A 14,591-nucleotide genomic window follows, 5' to 3' on the forward strand; every position below is an offset into this window, starting at 1 on the left:
AATTTGTTACTCTCGCTCATACACACCCTGTTCTCACAAATGGAGAGAGGAAAGAAGAATGCTTCTCTTATCCTTTGCCCTGGCCTGGAGCTGCTGGGGCTTTGAGTATGAGTATGTTTGTGTAGGAGGATGGGGATGGGGGCTTCCTGGCTGCTATCCATCCATCTGTCCATCCATCCATCCATCCATTCAACTTACTCAACAAGTATTTTTTGAGTTAATGTACTGTGTGCTGGGCACTCTGTAAAGGGATATAATCCCCTCCATCTCTATAGTGGCTTCTACCAGGAATCTCAGCATGTTTGGAGTTCCTACCCTCTCCTCTTTAACAGGAGTGACAGTTAAAGGAGTGAGGGCTGGGATGGACAGAGGAAAGGAGAGTGACAGTGGTAGCTGCTGAGGGGAGGCATGGAGGAGCTGTATTTTCTCAAATCATTCAAGGTCCATTTTGGTTCCCTCACTGTCCTCATTGTCTATACATGTAGATCTAAGAGGAGGTGAGGATGGAACTCACTGGTGACTGGCAGACTGCCCTGGGCCCAAGACTGTACTTTGGGTACCAGTGACGATTTTAGAGCAGAGTGTTTCAACCTCTAACACAGAAACTGAATCCTGGACTGGCTACCGAGGGGCCCTGCCAGCTGCTGGCTCTGAAGTTGGCTTTGGCTCTGGGTTGGATCTGTGGAAGTTGGGGCCCAGGCTCCTCACTCAGCAGCTTGTATTGATCTCCCAGCCTCTTTTGTCTCCTCCTTCCCAGTGGAAGCCTCTCCCCCTCTCCCCCTCTGCCTCTCAGCCTCTTCCGCTTTCCTCCTCTGCTTCTAATGAATTGAAATCTCTGAGAGCCGCCAAGGCTCTGGTAGTTTGACAAAACTGTCCTTGCTCTTTCTGCATTTGCCCAGTCAAGGGTATCTCTGCCTGAGTTCGGAGGGAGCGATGCTGTGAGCCCTGGTGATATGATGGCATAGCAACACAGAACGGCTGGGAAAGGGGAGGAGGAGCAGGAGAAGGAGGGCAGGGAGGTGGGGGAGACGGAGGGAGAGTGTGCACACAGCAGCTGTCGGCATCCCTGTCTCAGGGACTTCTTTGCTGATTCACAGAGGCAGCCCAGCCCCGGCCACCCAGCTCCCAGTTGCCGCCTGATCCTCAGACTTGCCGGAATCAGAAGGTAGGCCACAGAGAAATGATTTCCAAGCCTCGCCCTTTTTCAGCTGGTAAGAGGAAATGACTGAGGGAAGGGAAGCTCCAGAGGTACTCTGTGTGCGCCTGTGTGTGAGCCCATGTGTGTGTGTCTGTGTGTGTTTGTGTGTGTGCACCTGCCTGCCTGCCTGCCGTCTGCTTGTGCCTTTGGGGGGGAAACTTGCATTAAAAAATGCCCATAATGAAGTAGCCACTGCTTGGATTTGTAGAAGGGAAAAAAAAGATACCCAGGAATAGAAACTCCAGCCAATCTGAGCAACTATGGTCTAAAAATGAATAAGAGGAAGGTCCATAGTTTGCAGCTTTGAGAAGAGAGGGGCATTTATATATTTACTTGTTTATTTATTTATGTCTGTTCTCAATGACATGCTTTTTGTCCACGGATGGCTTTCCCAGCGGGAGGGAAGCAAAGGGGTGTGGAAAGCCTTGGCTGAAAAGGAAGGAGAGAGGAAACCAGGACCTCGGAGCAGGCTCCCTGAACAAATGAGTGTCTGGCCAGCAGACCGGACACAGAAGCGCTTCCCTGGAGTAACCCAGGCTCTGACCTAGGAGCCCGGGGCTGAAGCGCATCCTAATCTCTGCATTTACTTCCTGGCTCAGTCCGGCTTCCCTGTTGCAGTTTTCCCCTTGCTGCTTCCCTCGATTTCCTTTCTAGCCTCTGTAACCAAGAGGCACCTCTCCACTCCTGAGAGCAGATCTGGGAGAGCTTTGAAATGGGGCTTTTGCCCCTCGTGGAATCCAATACCCCTTTCCTTCTGCTCTCGTCACCTTTCCCCAGCATCAGGCCCAATGCCCCAGCCTGGTAAGTGGGCCTGAGGCTGTGTGGGGAGTTCAGGCTTATTCTGCCTTTGGGAGGGAGGGGGAGCCAGGCCTCATAGGTGTTGAGGTCGGGGCTGGGCACAGGGCTGGGCGGAGTAGGGTAGAGAAAGAGGAGCAGTAGCTGCGGTGGCTGCCTGCTTCCACCGAGAGCCTGGTGCCTGGTGCCTGGAAAAGAACATACTTTCCTCTTATGTTTTCTTTTTGATTGTTCAAAGGAACAGAAAGCTTTAAAAATCTCTATGTTGAGTTCACCTTAGCGCCTCACTTTTCCGAAGGAATCTTTGTTTCTAGATGAAAGGCCCTCAGGTAAATCACCTTTTAAAAGGCCCTGTGGGAGCCACAAACCCCAGGAGATTTCCCCTCTGGGATTTGGATGGGGAGACAGTTCCAGAGAACCTTGGGACCTTCTAAGGAACCCCTCACCCCAAAAGGCCACGCTGTCAGGGGAAGTGATGAGTGTCCTGTCCCTGGAAGAAGACGGAGCCCTCTTTTCCTGGGTGGGCTGGCCTCGGCTCTGCAGTCCTACCTCCTGCAAACCAGTGCTGGAGGATGAAGGCACTTAGATGGGGCTCCTCTTCTTGTGAGAGTGGTCCTCCCAGGCTCTCTGCCCTGAGCTCCGGTCCAGAGCACCCTTCAGCTCCACAATCACCCAAAGGAGGGAGGCACAGCTTGAAGCAGCAAACTTAGCAAAGGCCCAAGAGCCTGATGCAGAGAGCACATCTGGGATGCAGCACTTCTAATCATAGGTACTCAAAAGTTTCTAATGTTAAGTCCACAGTGTCAGCTGGGACGGGCTCTCACTCGCAAAGCCCAAAAAACACAGCCTTCTAAATTGGCCAGGGACACTCCCTCAAAGGAAACCCACTCTATGGAAGTTATACTAGGAAACTACTCTCCTCTCTTACAAAGAATTCCAAACATACATCAGCAACTGAACAAGTAAGCGAGATAAATCCTTCTAGGACGACATTTACCAAATGGATGTTTCACAGAACACTGTTCTGAGAGAATGTTAATAGATTCTGTTTTAAAATAAGGAATGGTGGTGGGGCGGGGTGCCTTCTATGCTCCAAATAATTTTTTGAAAACACTTCATAACTGAATTCTCCTCTTGGAGAGTCAGAATGTATATAAGTGTAAATAAAGCTGTTTAATTTTGACGACCCAGTGTATCCCAAATGGATTTGACCAGGGAACACTCTTCTCCGTGGAAAAAAAAGTTAGCATCTTGCATACACAGTTTTAGGAAGTGCTTTTTATAAACCTAAAAAATAATCGAATCCAGTTTTTAAAATCACAACACATTTTTAAGCGTGAAAAAATTGAGAGATTAATGAAATTGTCCTTTTTAATATCTGAGAGAGTGGAATCTTACCTCCTGATTCTCAGTTCCCTGTGCCCAATTGTGGCTTCTCTAACAAGTTCCTTCCTGAGAAACTAGTCCCAGGAAAATGAAGTAGGTTTAAGGAATAATCCTGTCTTTTTGAGTGAGACATTTGTATCATATCCATTTCTTTAGTTCTTTTGTTATATCTGAAATTATGAATTTCCCTTTCAGCGTGGGATTTGTTACATTCTTTAAAACATTGAGTTATGAAAATTTGTAGACATTCAAAGAGGTATAAAGAATAATAGAATGAAAATCAGGATACCTACCCACCACCCAGCTTAAGAAAAAACATCATCAGTAGAGTTGAAACCTTCTGTCTCTCCTTCTGTGATTAGAACTCCCTGCTTTCTTCCTTCTGAAGTAACCAGTCTCTGTGGATTTTGCGTTTATTATTCTCATGCATTTATTTTTACTTTTACTACATATGTATGTGTCTTTAAGCAGCATATGCCACTGCTTTATGTATTTTAAAAATGTATATCGGTGGTATATATTCTTCTCCAGGTTGTTTTTTTCTAGTCAATGTTATATTTGTGAAATTCATCCATGTTGTGACATGTGGCTCTAGTTCATTCATTTTTCACTATTGTATAGCATTCCACTTAATGAATATGCTATGATTTATTTATCCATTCTTCTGTTTATGGACATTTAGGCTATTTCCAATTTTGGGTTCACAGTTAGGGCCACTATGATCATTCCTGTGTAGATAGTTGTATGTGACTATATACCTAGGAGGGACTAATCCCATCACAGGGTATGAGAATTTTCACCTTTGGGAGATAACTGTCAAATTGCTCTCCAAAATGGTTTACTAACTTATACTCCCACCGATGTATTGCATTAATTGGTTCTTAGAATAACATTCTCCTCGTGAGAATACATCTCTGATTTTTTTTCCCTCACTGGAAAATAAATTTTATTTCTCAAAGTTTCTTAACAGCTAGCTTCTCAGGAACACATTTCATTGCTTCCGTTTGTAAATGAGCGGGTTGGCCTAGATAATCTCTGAGGTCCCTACCAGCTTGACAATCTGTGTTCCCATGATTTATTCATTAAGTGAGAGCATCTGGAGCAGAACCTTGGTTTTTGGCTACATTGCAGGAATTATTTTAGGAACACATAACAAGGATCAGTACAAATGAAATGTGTCTTGTCTCTTAGTGCCATGCTGTTAGGTAGAAAGGCAGTGCCGTGTGTTGCCTTGGATTGAAGAGAGGAATCTCTAGCTCACGGAAAGGAGTCTTCTTTTCACTGCCCTGCTCTTTCCCATGCCTCTCGTGATTTAGAAGTCTTCCCTATTTATTTTTTTCTTCCAAGAATAATAAATGCTTGTTGTAAAAAATTATATATATATGTATACACACACACACACACACACACACACACACAAAGTGTATAAAGTCAAAAGGAAAGTCCCGCTCATACAACTCTAGAAGCAATATTACTGAACAGTTTTGTGCATCCTTGCAGACTTGCTTTCTGTGCATACACAGAAAGAAAAGGGTTTTTTACAACATTGGAGTTCTACCAGACATATGAATTCTGACACTTGTCTTTTTTTAACCTAAAATATATATCTTAGACATCTGTTCAAATCAGTGAGTACAGAACTATCTCTTTCTTTTTAACAGCTACGTAATATTCCTTTGTGTGAGTGGCTACAGTAATAGAAAAGATTTGAGTACCTACTAGATGTCAGAAACTATGAATTAACTCCTTACAACAAGGCTATGAAGTAGGTCTTTTCGTTATCCCCGTTTTACAGATGCAGGGACTGAAGCATGGAAGTCAGGGAGCTCATCCAACCTGTGATGATAGGTGACGGAGCCAGGATGCAAACTCGAGCGTGCTGGCTCTGAGCCCACGCCCTTCACTGTCAAACGGTGCCGCCTCTCCGACGCAGTCCACTTAACCAGTCCCTCGCTGATGGACATTTGAGTCAATTGCAGAGTTTTGCAATTGCAAACAATACTGCAGCAGACACCCTCGTCCAACTTCTGCAAGTATTTCTGTAGGATTGGTTCCTAGACTTCTCCATTTTATAGGTGGAAAGAGCTTATCCATGCATCCAAAAAAAAAATTTACTGAGCTCTAAGGCACTGGGGAAGCTCTGAGGTCAGACCAGGAGAGCTGACCAGAATTTTACTTCTCAAATGTCCTGGGAAGGTCATTTAAATGCTCTGTAAGATTTGCCAGCTGGGTGACACCCCAGAATCACTGCATCCTGTCTGTTCTTAATTGCTTGTGTCTTTGCCTGGTGGTGGCACATCCGAGTTGGCACTTGGGCTCCCAGCTGGCGGGCCACAGCCAGAAATCTTCTCTACTTTCCAGGTGTCAGTGACCACAATGCCTCAGAGTCTGGGTTCTAGAATTTACAGAGGCAGAATAGTGTAGCTTTGAGGAACTTGTATTGTGGGACACACCTGCCTGGATATTAATCCCAACTAGTTCCTCACCTCATATTCACAGTATCACTTTGAACAAGTTACTTACTGTCTCTGTGCCACCGTGTTCTTATCAGCATAATACAGACAACAATAATAACTACTTACTAGTGTTGTCCTGAGGATTAAATGACTTGATATATACAGACAGACTAGTTAATATGTGTGAAATGTGGAATACAGTAACTTTTAACTGTTATTATTTATTTGGTTATGGAAAAGCTGCTATACCAACCTTTCCAAAAAACAGTTGAAGATGCCCATGGCACTGGGGTGAGGAGTAGGGAAGGAGGGAGAAAGTAGCTGTTAAATAGCAAATATATTTGTACGGTTCAAAATTCAAAAGGTACAAAAGGATATTCAGTAAAAACTTCATCTTTCATTGGCGACATGGGACTTTTCTGGGTGTGAGTAATTATTCTATTTCTCAGTCCAAGCAGTGATTATATGGAGATTCGCTTTATAATAATTCAATGTATTTTACACATATGTTTTATGCACTTTTTGTAAGTTATATTTAAGTTTTTGAAAAGAGGGAAAATAAGAAAAAATCCCAAAGGAATGTTTTTAATAGCTGTATAGAATTCCATTATATGGATGCACCATTATTTATTTATTTAGGTTATTTGCAGTTTTTTGCCATTTCAAGCTTCAAATAGTAAAGTTCCATATACATCAGTTCACATAAATGCAAGTAAATATGTGTATCCAAAGCCTTACTCTTCGTGCCTCCTGGGCTTTGTACCTCCAAAGTTGAGAACCTGTACACCTACCTAATTGGAGTTCAATTCAATACATCAAGTCAGTTTGTGTCTCTTAATCCCATACCTCTATCTCGCCTCTTCCCAATTACGTCTCGCTACTGGTAACCACTAGTTTTTTTCTCTAGATTTGTGAGTCTCTTTCCATTTTGTTATACACATTTGTTTTATTTTTTAGATTCCACATATAAGTGATAACATAGAGTATTTGTCTATGGATAAAATATATGAGCAAAAAGGGTATTTTTTAGAGCACAGGGAAATAAAGCCATTAGTTCGTAATAACTTTAAATGGAGTATAAAAATACTGAATCACTATCTTGTACACCTGAAACTAATATGATATTGAAAATCAACTATACTTTAATTTAAAAGATCAAGTCAGGAAACATTCACTGAGTGCCTGTTCTGTGTCTGGTTCTGTGTCAAAAAAAAAAAAAATGTAGGATAGAAATAAGTATCCGGCCCGGACCTTGTCCTCCGTGAGCCAACAACCTTGCTTTTGTGCTGGAATCCTGGTATTTCCCACACATTTTTAAAGCTTTTATCTCTGCCCAAGAGAAACAGTGAATCCTCCTGGAGGGGCCTGTGTATGATTTTGAGAACCAAGAAAAAAGTATTCTTAGTGGGAAAAAGCCATAGCTTAGTATCTAGCAGGATCCCTAGAGGAGAGCACAAAAGAGTGAGTGACACCCCAAAAACATCCTCCACACTACTTTGTGTGTCCAAATCCTCTCTGTCACCTTAGCTCAAAAACATCTCTTCTGTAAATACCTCTGAAATCCCTCCAACTTGAAGTAAACAGTTTCTGCTCTTATAGCATGATTTCTGTGGCCCATGTAAGGTATGAATCATTTTCTCCCTTAAGTGATACTTTTTTTGTTTAGCTGTCTTATTCCTTATGCTTGACCAACTCACCTCCAATTCCTCACAGCCTCTGCAAGTTAAAAAGGGAAATAAGAAGAGAATCAATATGTGTAGGTAGTAATTTGGGATAGGATGGAGATAACTAAAGAGGCAGAAAGAAGAATCTTTGTGTAGAACAAAGAGCACTGGCCAGGGGTCAGGAGGCCCAGGTTCACTTGTGTCTCAACATTTTCATCTGTTAGATGGGATCATGATTCTGGCTGGGAGAACCTTATCAGGTTGTACTGAGGATCAAGACAGGCAGTATAGCAGACTACAAAAGCATGCTATAGAAATACAGGGAATGCTAGCATTTTGATGTGTGGCAACTGTTTAACATTTTACAGCTTAGCAAACCAAGGTCTAGAGAGGTGAAATGACGTGAGGTTACAGTCAGTGACAAAGTCTGAAAATAGCAGAGGATAGTTATGCTAGGACCAGAATGATCTGAATTCTCTGATTCCTGGGTTTGTTGTATTTTTGTTTTGTGAAGTGTCAACCTGACATCAGGCCGGTAGAGGAATAAGAAGGAAGGAAGTTAATCTGTAGAAATGTGAACCTCAAAAGAGAAAAAGTTTATGAAAGAAGAAATACAACTGGCCACTAAAAATGTAAAGAAAAAGTTAAGCACTTCTAGTAATTAAGGAAATACAAAGTAGTCTTCAAGATGCCATCCTCACTTATAAAACTGGAAAAAATACTTTAAAAATAAGAGTACTCACTGTTGGCAAGTGTGCTGGGAAACTGTCACTCTCATACATTGCTGGTGGTAGTATAAAGTGATCTGACTTTTTCCTAGGGCAGTTTAGAAGTATGTATCACAAGTCTGAAATTGGCTCACACCTTTTGATCCAGGAATTCTCCCTTCTAGGAGATTATCCTAAGGAAAGAATCACAAATATGCATAAGGCTGGCAAAATAAATTATGACATATCCATTCAGTAAAATAATATACAACAATAACTGCATGTAACATTTATTTAACAGTGTACTATTGCCAGACACTGTGCTAAGTCACCTTAAAACATTTTAAATTTTAATCATTAGAGCAAGTCTTTGAGGATAGTCATCCTTATGTTACAGATGAACACACTGAAGCTCAGAGAGGTTAACTTGCCCCAGGCCACACTGTTAATAGGTTGAATAGTGTGGGTTTCACCCTATGTCTGTCTGATGCCAAAGCCCATGGCCTCAATCATAGCAGTCTACCATCTTTGCAGCCATTAGAAATCATGTTTTAGAGAAATAGTGATATTATAAACTGATCATCATATAAATGGCAAATGAAAAAAAAGCATGACACAAAATACATATATATATAATATGACAATTTTATTTCCAAAGTGTATGTATATATTTTTCATAGAAAAACTACTGTAAGGTTCAGACCTGTTAGTAATCTCTTGGTAGTAGTACTATTGGTTATTTTTATTTTCAGTTGTGAGTTTCTGTATTTTCAGTTTTTCTATAAAGAATATGCATTACTTCTATAATCAGCAAAAATTAAAATGTGAATATAAAAAAGGTCTGAAAACAAGCCTTTCCTAGCCTTCATACTTACAACATGTCCATAGCAATACTTCAGTTTTGATCTGAGTGATTAATTCTTTTATGTTGGTGTTGGATCAGAGGGGATCCCTCTTTTCAACCATTCTTTGGGGGAATCTCTTTGGGGATGAGAAACTATGTAGCTGTGTGATCTCCAGGGACTTTGACTACAATAAAGTGTCATTCAAACCATAGATTTTTGCACCTTAGTGATCTGTGATAGTCCCCAATCTTGGGAGCGCGGACCCATGAGGAGGAGGGAAGGGTGCTTAAGGAGTCCACAGATCTTTAAATGTGTAAGTGTTTTTCTCACTCTGTAGGTACTAAATTTACAGCTACTATGTAGGTGTGAGTGGGTGAAGTGAGATATTTTTATTTTTATTTTAAGAAGGGGCCCTTATACCTAAAATGTTGGGAACCACTGAAATAGAGACCAAACATGTTAACAACTTAACCATCAGCATCAGGAATCGAAGATGCTCACTTCCTGCTGTTTGGATCAGGGTTTGCATGTCTCTACCCAGCACTAAAAGATAACACTTTGATCATTTTCAAGCATTGTCTTAGCCATCCATTCCCATCAACTTTGGATACATTCACTAAACTGTCCATTGCTTTGGACATTTAATTTTTTCACTCATATCTTTCCTAAGCGTAGCTCTTGACATCAAAAACTGAACATGCCTCAAGCACAGCTTATTACAGAACATGGCCCTCATCCTCTACCACACCAAGTTTGCTTCTTCTCCTGTCTTCCCTCTCTTGCTGTTGGCAGCATTATCTACCCAGCTCCCAAATTAGAAATCTTTGACTCCTTCACCTCCCTCGCCCTTCACACCCAAGTGATCACAGAGCCCAGTGAATTTTACCCCTTCAGTGTATCTCAAAGCCATCTTCTCTGCTCCCTCATCACTGCAACTGCCTGCCTGTTAGAACAGCTTCTCAATGGGTTCTTCCCTTGGGAGAATCACTCCACAAGGCAGCCAGAGGGCTCTTTCGAAATTGCAAATCTGGTCGTGTCACTACCCTGCTTAAAATCTTCAGTGCCTCCCTATTGTCTACAAGATAAAGCCTAGAATCCTCTGCTTATCATTCAAGACATGACCCAATCTGGCCACAGCCTCATCTGCTCCTCCCCACAAGGCACCTACCTTACACTCTGGTCACACTGTACATTTATTTTTGCGCTGTTTGAAATGATCTCTTTTGTTTTATTTTCTCTGCCTGATGACAATCTGATTTCTCTTTCATGACTCACCTCAAGCATATTTCCTCTAGGGAGACTTTTCCTGATGTGACCAGGTAGAACTCTCCTCATCCATCCCTTCACTCCATGCCACAGATACTTCTATTATCAATGCAAGTAACACTTTCTGGCTTGATTTTCCCCATGTCTGTTCTCTCTGTATGTGAACTTCTCAGGCACAGGCATCATGTCTTTTTCATCTCTGTGCCTCCTAAACTCTAGCCATACTGAATTTACTGTTCTCTGAACATGCTGTGCTTTTTTTGTGCGTGTGACATCCACCTTTGCACAGGTGGGTCCTTCTGCTCGGAAGGCATTTCTACCTTTTTCCCCTTCTCTGCACAGGAAAACATCTACCTGTCCTTCAAGACTCATCTCAAATACAGTCTCTCTGAAAACATTGTACATTCCCAGATAGAGTTAGTTCTTCTACACTCTGTGCTCCCCTGGCCTTTTGGTCAAACGTCGATTATAGCATTTGACGCATAATTGTTTTATTATCATTATCAGCTTACATGACTGCCCCCCTCCATCTCCCACACCCCATCCCCAGGCTGTGAGATCTCAGGCAGCGTATTGTCTTTGTGTCTCTAGCACAAAGCACAATAGAGAAACAATAACTACTTCCTTGATCAATAATTACATCAAGTCTTTTATGGTACACGATGGCCTGGGAAAAGCTATTGGGTAGGTCTGTAAGCTTTGAATTCTTATTTCCATTAACTGGTCAAGGCACCTCTGTGTTAGTGCTGGATTTACAGACCTTTTTCTAGATTTTGACTTTAAATCTCTCTTTGTTACTATTCCAGGTGCCTATGTTCAATGGTTGGTGCACTGCTCATCCTCACCCCTCCATGAGCCTTGATTCTGATGCAACCTATGGTCATGCAGGGATGCCCTTACACCCTCCCACGATGTCATGAATGGCGGGCAGCTGACCTCTTCCATCACAGCAGCAGCCTCAGAAGCACCTGCCCCCAGGTAAGAGGCTGATAGCAAAAGAAAGACCTGTGTAAACAGGGTGGACACAGGATCTATGTGTGATCTTGTGTGTATCCATGCTTCTGAAGGCTCAGGGATGCTCTCCACATACAAGAAACCCTTTGGATAGCACGAGGCTTCCTCTGGCCCATCCCTGTCACTCATGAGGCCTTGTATGGGGGCGTGCAGCAAGGAAATGTGTTGGGCTGGGCCAGCCAAAGGGCCCACAATAGCTGAGGGGGCTGGTTTCATGTTAACCTTCCAAGGGAGGTCCCAGAAGAGCGTGATCCTTCAGGGCATGGCCTAGGACAAGGCAGAACATTCCTTTGTCTTGTCTTGGTTTCTCTGTTGCTTACCTCATATTCTGCACCTGCAGAATATTCTCTCTCCTTCCATTGGTTCTTTTTATTTTGTTTTTGTTTTTGTTTTTGTTTTTTTTGCTTGGGGAATGGAGGTAATTAGATTTTTATTTATTTATTTTTTAACAGCGATAATGGGGATTGAACTTAGGACCTTGTTCATGCTAAGCATGAACTCTCCAGTTGAACTATACCCTCCCCTTTCACTGGTTCTTGCTCTCAAGTACCTAGTGTTACTTGCCACTCCTGGGTTAGCCTCACTGAGGATCCCCTGAGCTTCATACTTGCCTCTCCTCTCTCTCTCCTCCTCTAGGAGTGGAGTGGAGTGCTAGGTGTGTGGCCACCTGTGTATTTCGCTAGGTGGGCAGAGGATGTGTGAGAGGCAGTAATCACAAGAGTGCAGCCCCCTTTCCTGACAATGAGGGAGGTCCACGGGGAAGTTGACTGGACAAGGGAGAAGTGTAAGCAGACTTTGGCCTGCCCTGCAGTGCCTTGGGGTCCAGAGGCAATGGGAGTGTGTGAAATTACTATGTTCTTAGTATCACACAGACGGGCTGCGGTGCTGAGTTACTGCCAGGGGTGCAAAGGGCAGCTGAATATACAGGGATGGAGAATGTAGGTTCTGGGGAGACCATTTTGGGGAGAAAGAGGAGGGAAAGTGAAGGTCCAGAGATACATAAGATCCAAAGATCCAGGCCCTCTCAAATTGTTTTGCACGTCTAGCCAGAGGGAATTTGCTGCTTATAACACATTCTCAATGCCAGTGTCAACTTAAGAGTTCCCCTGTGCAACTCCACCCCTTCTCTGGGGTGGGGCTTTCATAGGGTCAAGGGCTTGAGAAGCATGGATCCTTCCAGAAGGCTAGCCCTGCTCATTGCCCACCCTCTCCAAGCTTTACCACCTCAGCAGGGGGACCTGAGGGCTTCATTTCATGACTGAGAATGGTGAGACCAAGTCCTCCCCTCCGTCATTGTCTAGTTTCTTCTCTTCCTTCTCTACGGCCCTGATTTTGTCTTAGAGTTTCAAGAGATGAGGAGAGAGCCCTGTGGGGAGTAGGGGTGAGAAGCAAATATCTTGGCCACAAAAGCCAGAAGCAGAAGGCCAGTGATAGGGAAAGAAAACAATGATTATTCATAATTTGTCTATTGTGTGCCTGACTCTGGTACTGGGGACTTGTGAGTATCAGGGGGAACTCAGAGGGGAGAGCAGGGAGCCTAGTGGGGAGTCAGGAAACGAAGAAGAAGGCTTGAGGGAGTGAAAGGCTAACAGAGATGGAGCCCAGCTGATCGTGGGCACTTCCCTCCGAACCAGGACAACTTGGTTGTGGCTGGGTCACAAGAGGCTGCTTCTAACTCAGCGGCATTCCCAGTCCGGGAGACTCTGTGAGACTGGCTTGAGCCCAATTATCCCAGCAGAAGCCAAGCTGCGACCCAGGGTTAAAGCCACTCCCTGCTCTTGACTTGCCATCCCTTGCCATCCCCCATCCATCCCGGACCCCCAGAAAGGGTCAGGCAGCTGCTCTAACTATTCCTGTAGGTGGGCCTCAGCATGGAAACAATGTGGAACTGTGGAAAGCCCAGAAGACTCTGTGGGAGATAAAGGAGGATGGGAACAGAACTCTTTTTGGTCAAAACGAAGTGTTTTTCCTCAGTGCTCAGGGGTGGGGGGCCCAGCTCTGGAATGTTAACCTTTCCCCAGGCAAGTCTGCTGGGAAAGGAGAAGAGTGGCCACTTCCAGAAGGGGTCCTGCCCCTCAGGCCAGAGGCCCAGGACAGTACAGGCAGGGCCCAGGAGCCTCCCTGGCACTGGGTCCCTGCACAGAGCTGCTAACTCCATGGTTCCATCTTGCCTTCTCCCCCTCTGCAGAAGTCCATGTGGGATGCACATAGGCCATCCATCTCCTCTTGGCCTTAGAGCGCAGTGGGAGGTCTGGGGGAAACAAAGCTCTCCCACCTCTCCTCCCAAGGGCAGAGCACCCCCTCGTTTCCACTGTGGGCTTGGATCAGTCTTCTGCTGCCCAGCTTCCCAACGCTGCCATCCCACGGCTCTGTCCCCAGGTGTGCCACACACATTTCTCACTGCCTCTGGGGATGCTAACTTAGCCGAGGACAAGGCTGATTTTCAAGCTTGGCATCGTCTTGCCAGGCCTTGAGGAAATTGCTTACCAGAGGTTTGTCACCAAAGTGATCTGATCCTTTCCTCCATCTCAGGGGGGGAGGGTGGGCCTGGAGGCAGAGTGAATCCTTTGTGTCTTCCAGGGAAAGTGAACAGCAATCAACAGCAGATCCCCTCTGTGTGCCCCTCCTCAGCACCATGGAATGCCCAGTCCCACTCCTGCCATCCTTGCCAGCCTGGGAGGGCCCTCCTGGCCCCAGTGTGGCGGGCCCAGTGGGGAGCGACGTGGAATTCCCCAGGGACAAAGCCCTGATTCACCGTCGAGAGCTCTGACCTAGCCGCCCCCTCTGGATTCCTGGGGGGTCAGTAAACAAACAGGGTGACCGATCCCGCCTCCTGGCCTGGCTCAGCTCTGACCGCCCTCCCCGAGGGAGTCTGCTCAGAGCCTGTCAGGACTGCCTGTGGCTCACCAGGCACTGAGTCCAGATTCGGATTCATGCTGAGCGATCATCATGGGGCTGCCCAGTCCCGCGACCGGGTCCCCCGGCAGTACAGGTAGGGTCAGCTCATGGGGACTCAGGGTGACTGACCTCAGAGCCTAGATGCTCCCTCGCTTCTCTTTCAGTGTGTGGCTGCGAGCTGTGGTTTTAATGGGATGACTGGTTTCCTACCTTGCCTGGAGAGTCTTATGTGGTGAGGAAATATGGTTTGGAGGGAAGGGGAGGCTAGAGGAGGCTCCGCCACCAATAAGACCATGTTCTTTCCAGAGGAGGCAAGCAGGTAGATAGGCAGGCAGGCAGGTGGGTTTCTCCAGGCTGAGATT

General features: G+C 44.8%; 1 protein-coding gene across 3 annotated transcripts in view; it reads left to right on the forward strand.

The window, feature by feature from the left end:
• The first annotated feature begins 820 nt into the window (after positions 1 to 820).
• The window catches only part of DRP2 (dystrophin related protein 2), a 41,999-nt gene continuing 28,228 nt past the window's right edge, over positions 821 to 14,591 (forward strand). Inside the window, exons 1-3 of one of the 3 annotated variants that reach the window (XM_014565372.2) lie at positions 821 to 938; positions 1,098 to 1,165; positions 11,124 to 11,295. In XM_014565372.2, the coding sequence (XP_014420858.1) occupies positions 11,185 to 11,295 (111 nt within the window). In that variant the 5' untranslated portion in view covers positions 821 to 938; positions 1,098 to 1,165; positions 11,124 to 11,184. Of the gene's footprint in view, positions 939 to 1,043; positions 1,166 to 11,072; positions 11,296 to 14,591 lie in introns of those variants that run through there. The other 2 variants (XM_032475097.1, XM_032475096.1) reach the window with 2 other exon arrangements.

The sequence above is a fragment of the Camelus ferus genome, chromosome X, assembly GCF_009834535.1.
Source record: "Camelus ferus isolate YT-003-E chromosome X, BCGSAC_Cfer_1.0, whole genome shotgun sequence".
Lineage (NCBI taxonomy): Eukaryota > Metazoa > Chordata > Mammalia > Artiodactyla > Camelidae > Camelus > Camelus ferus.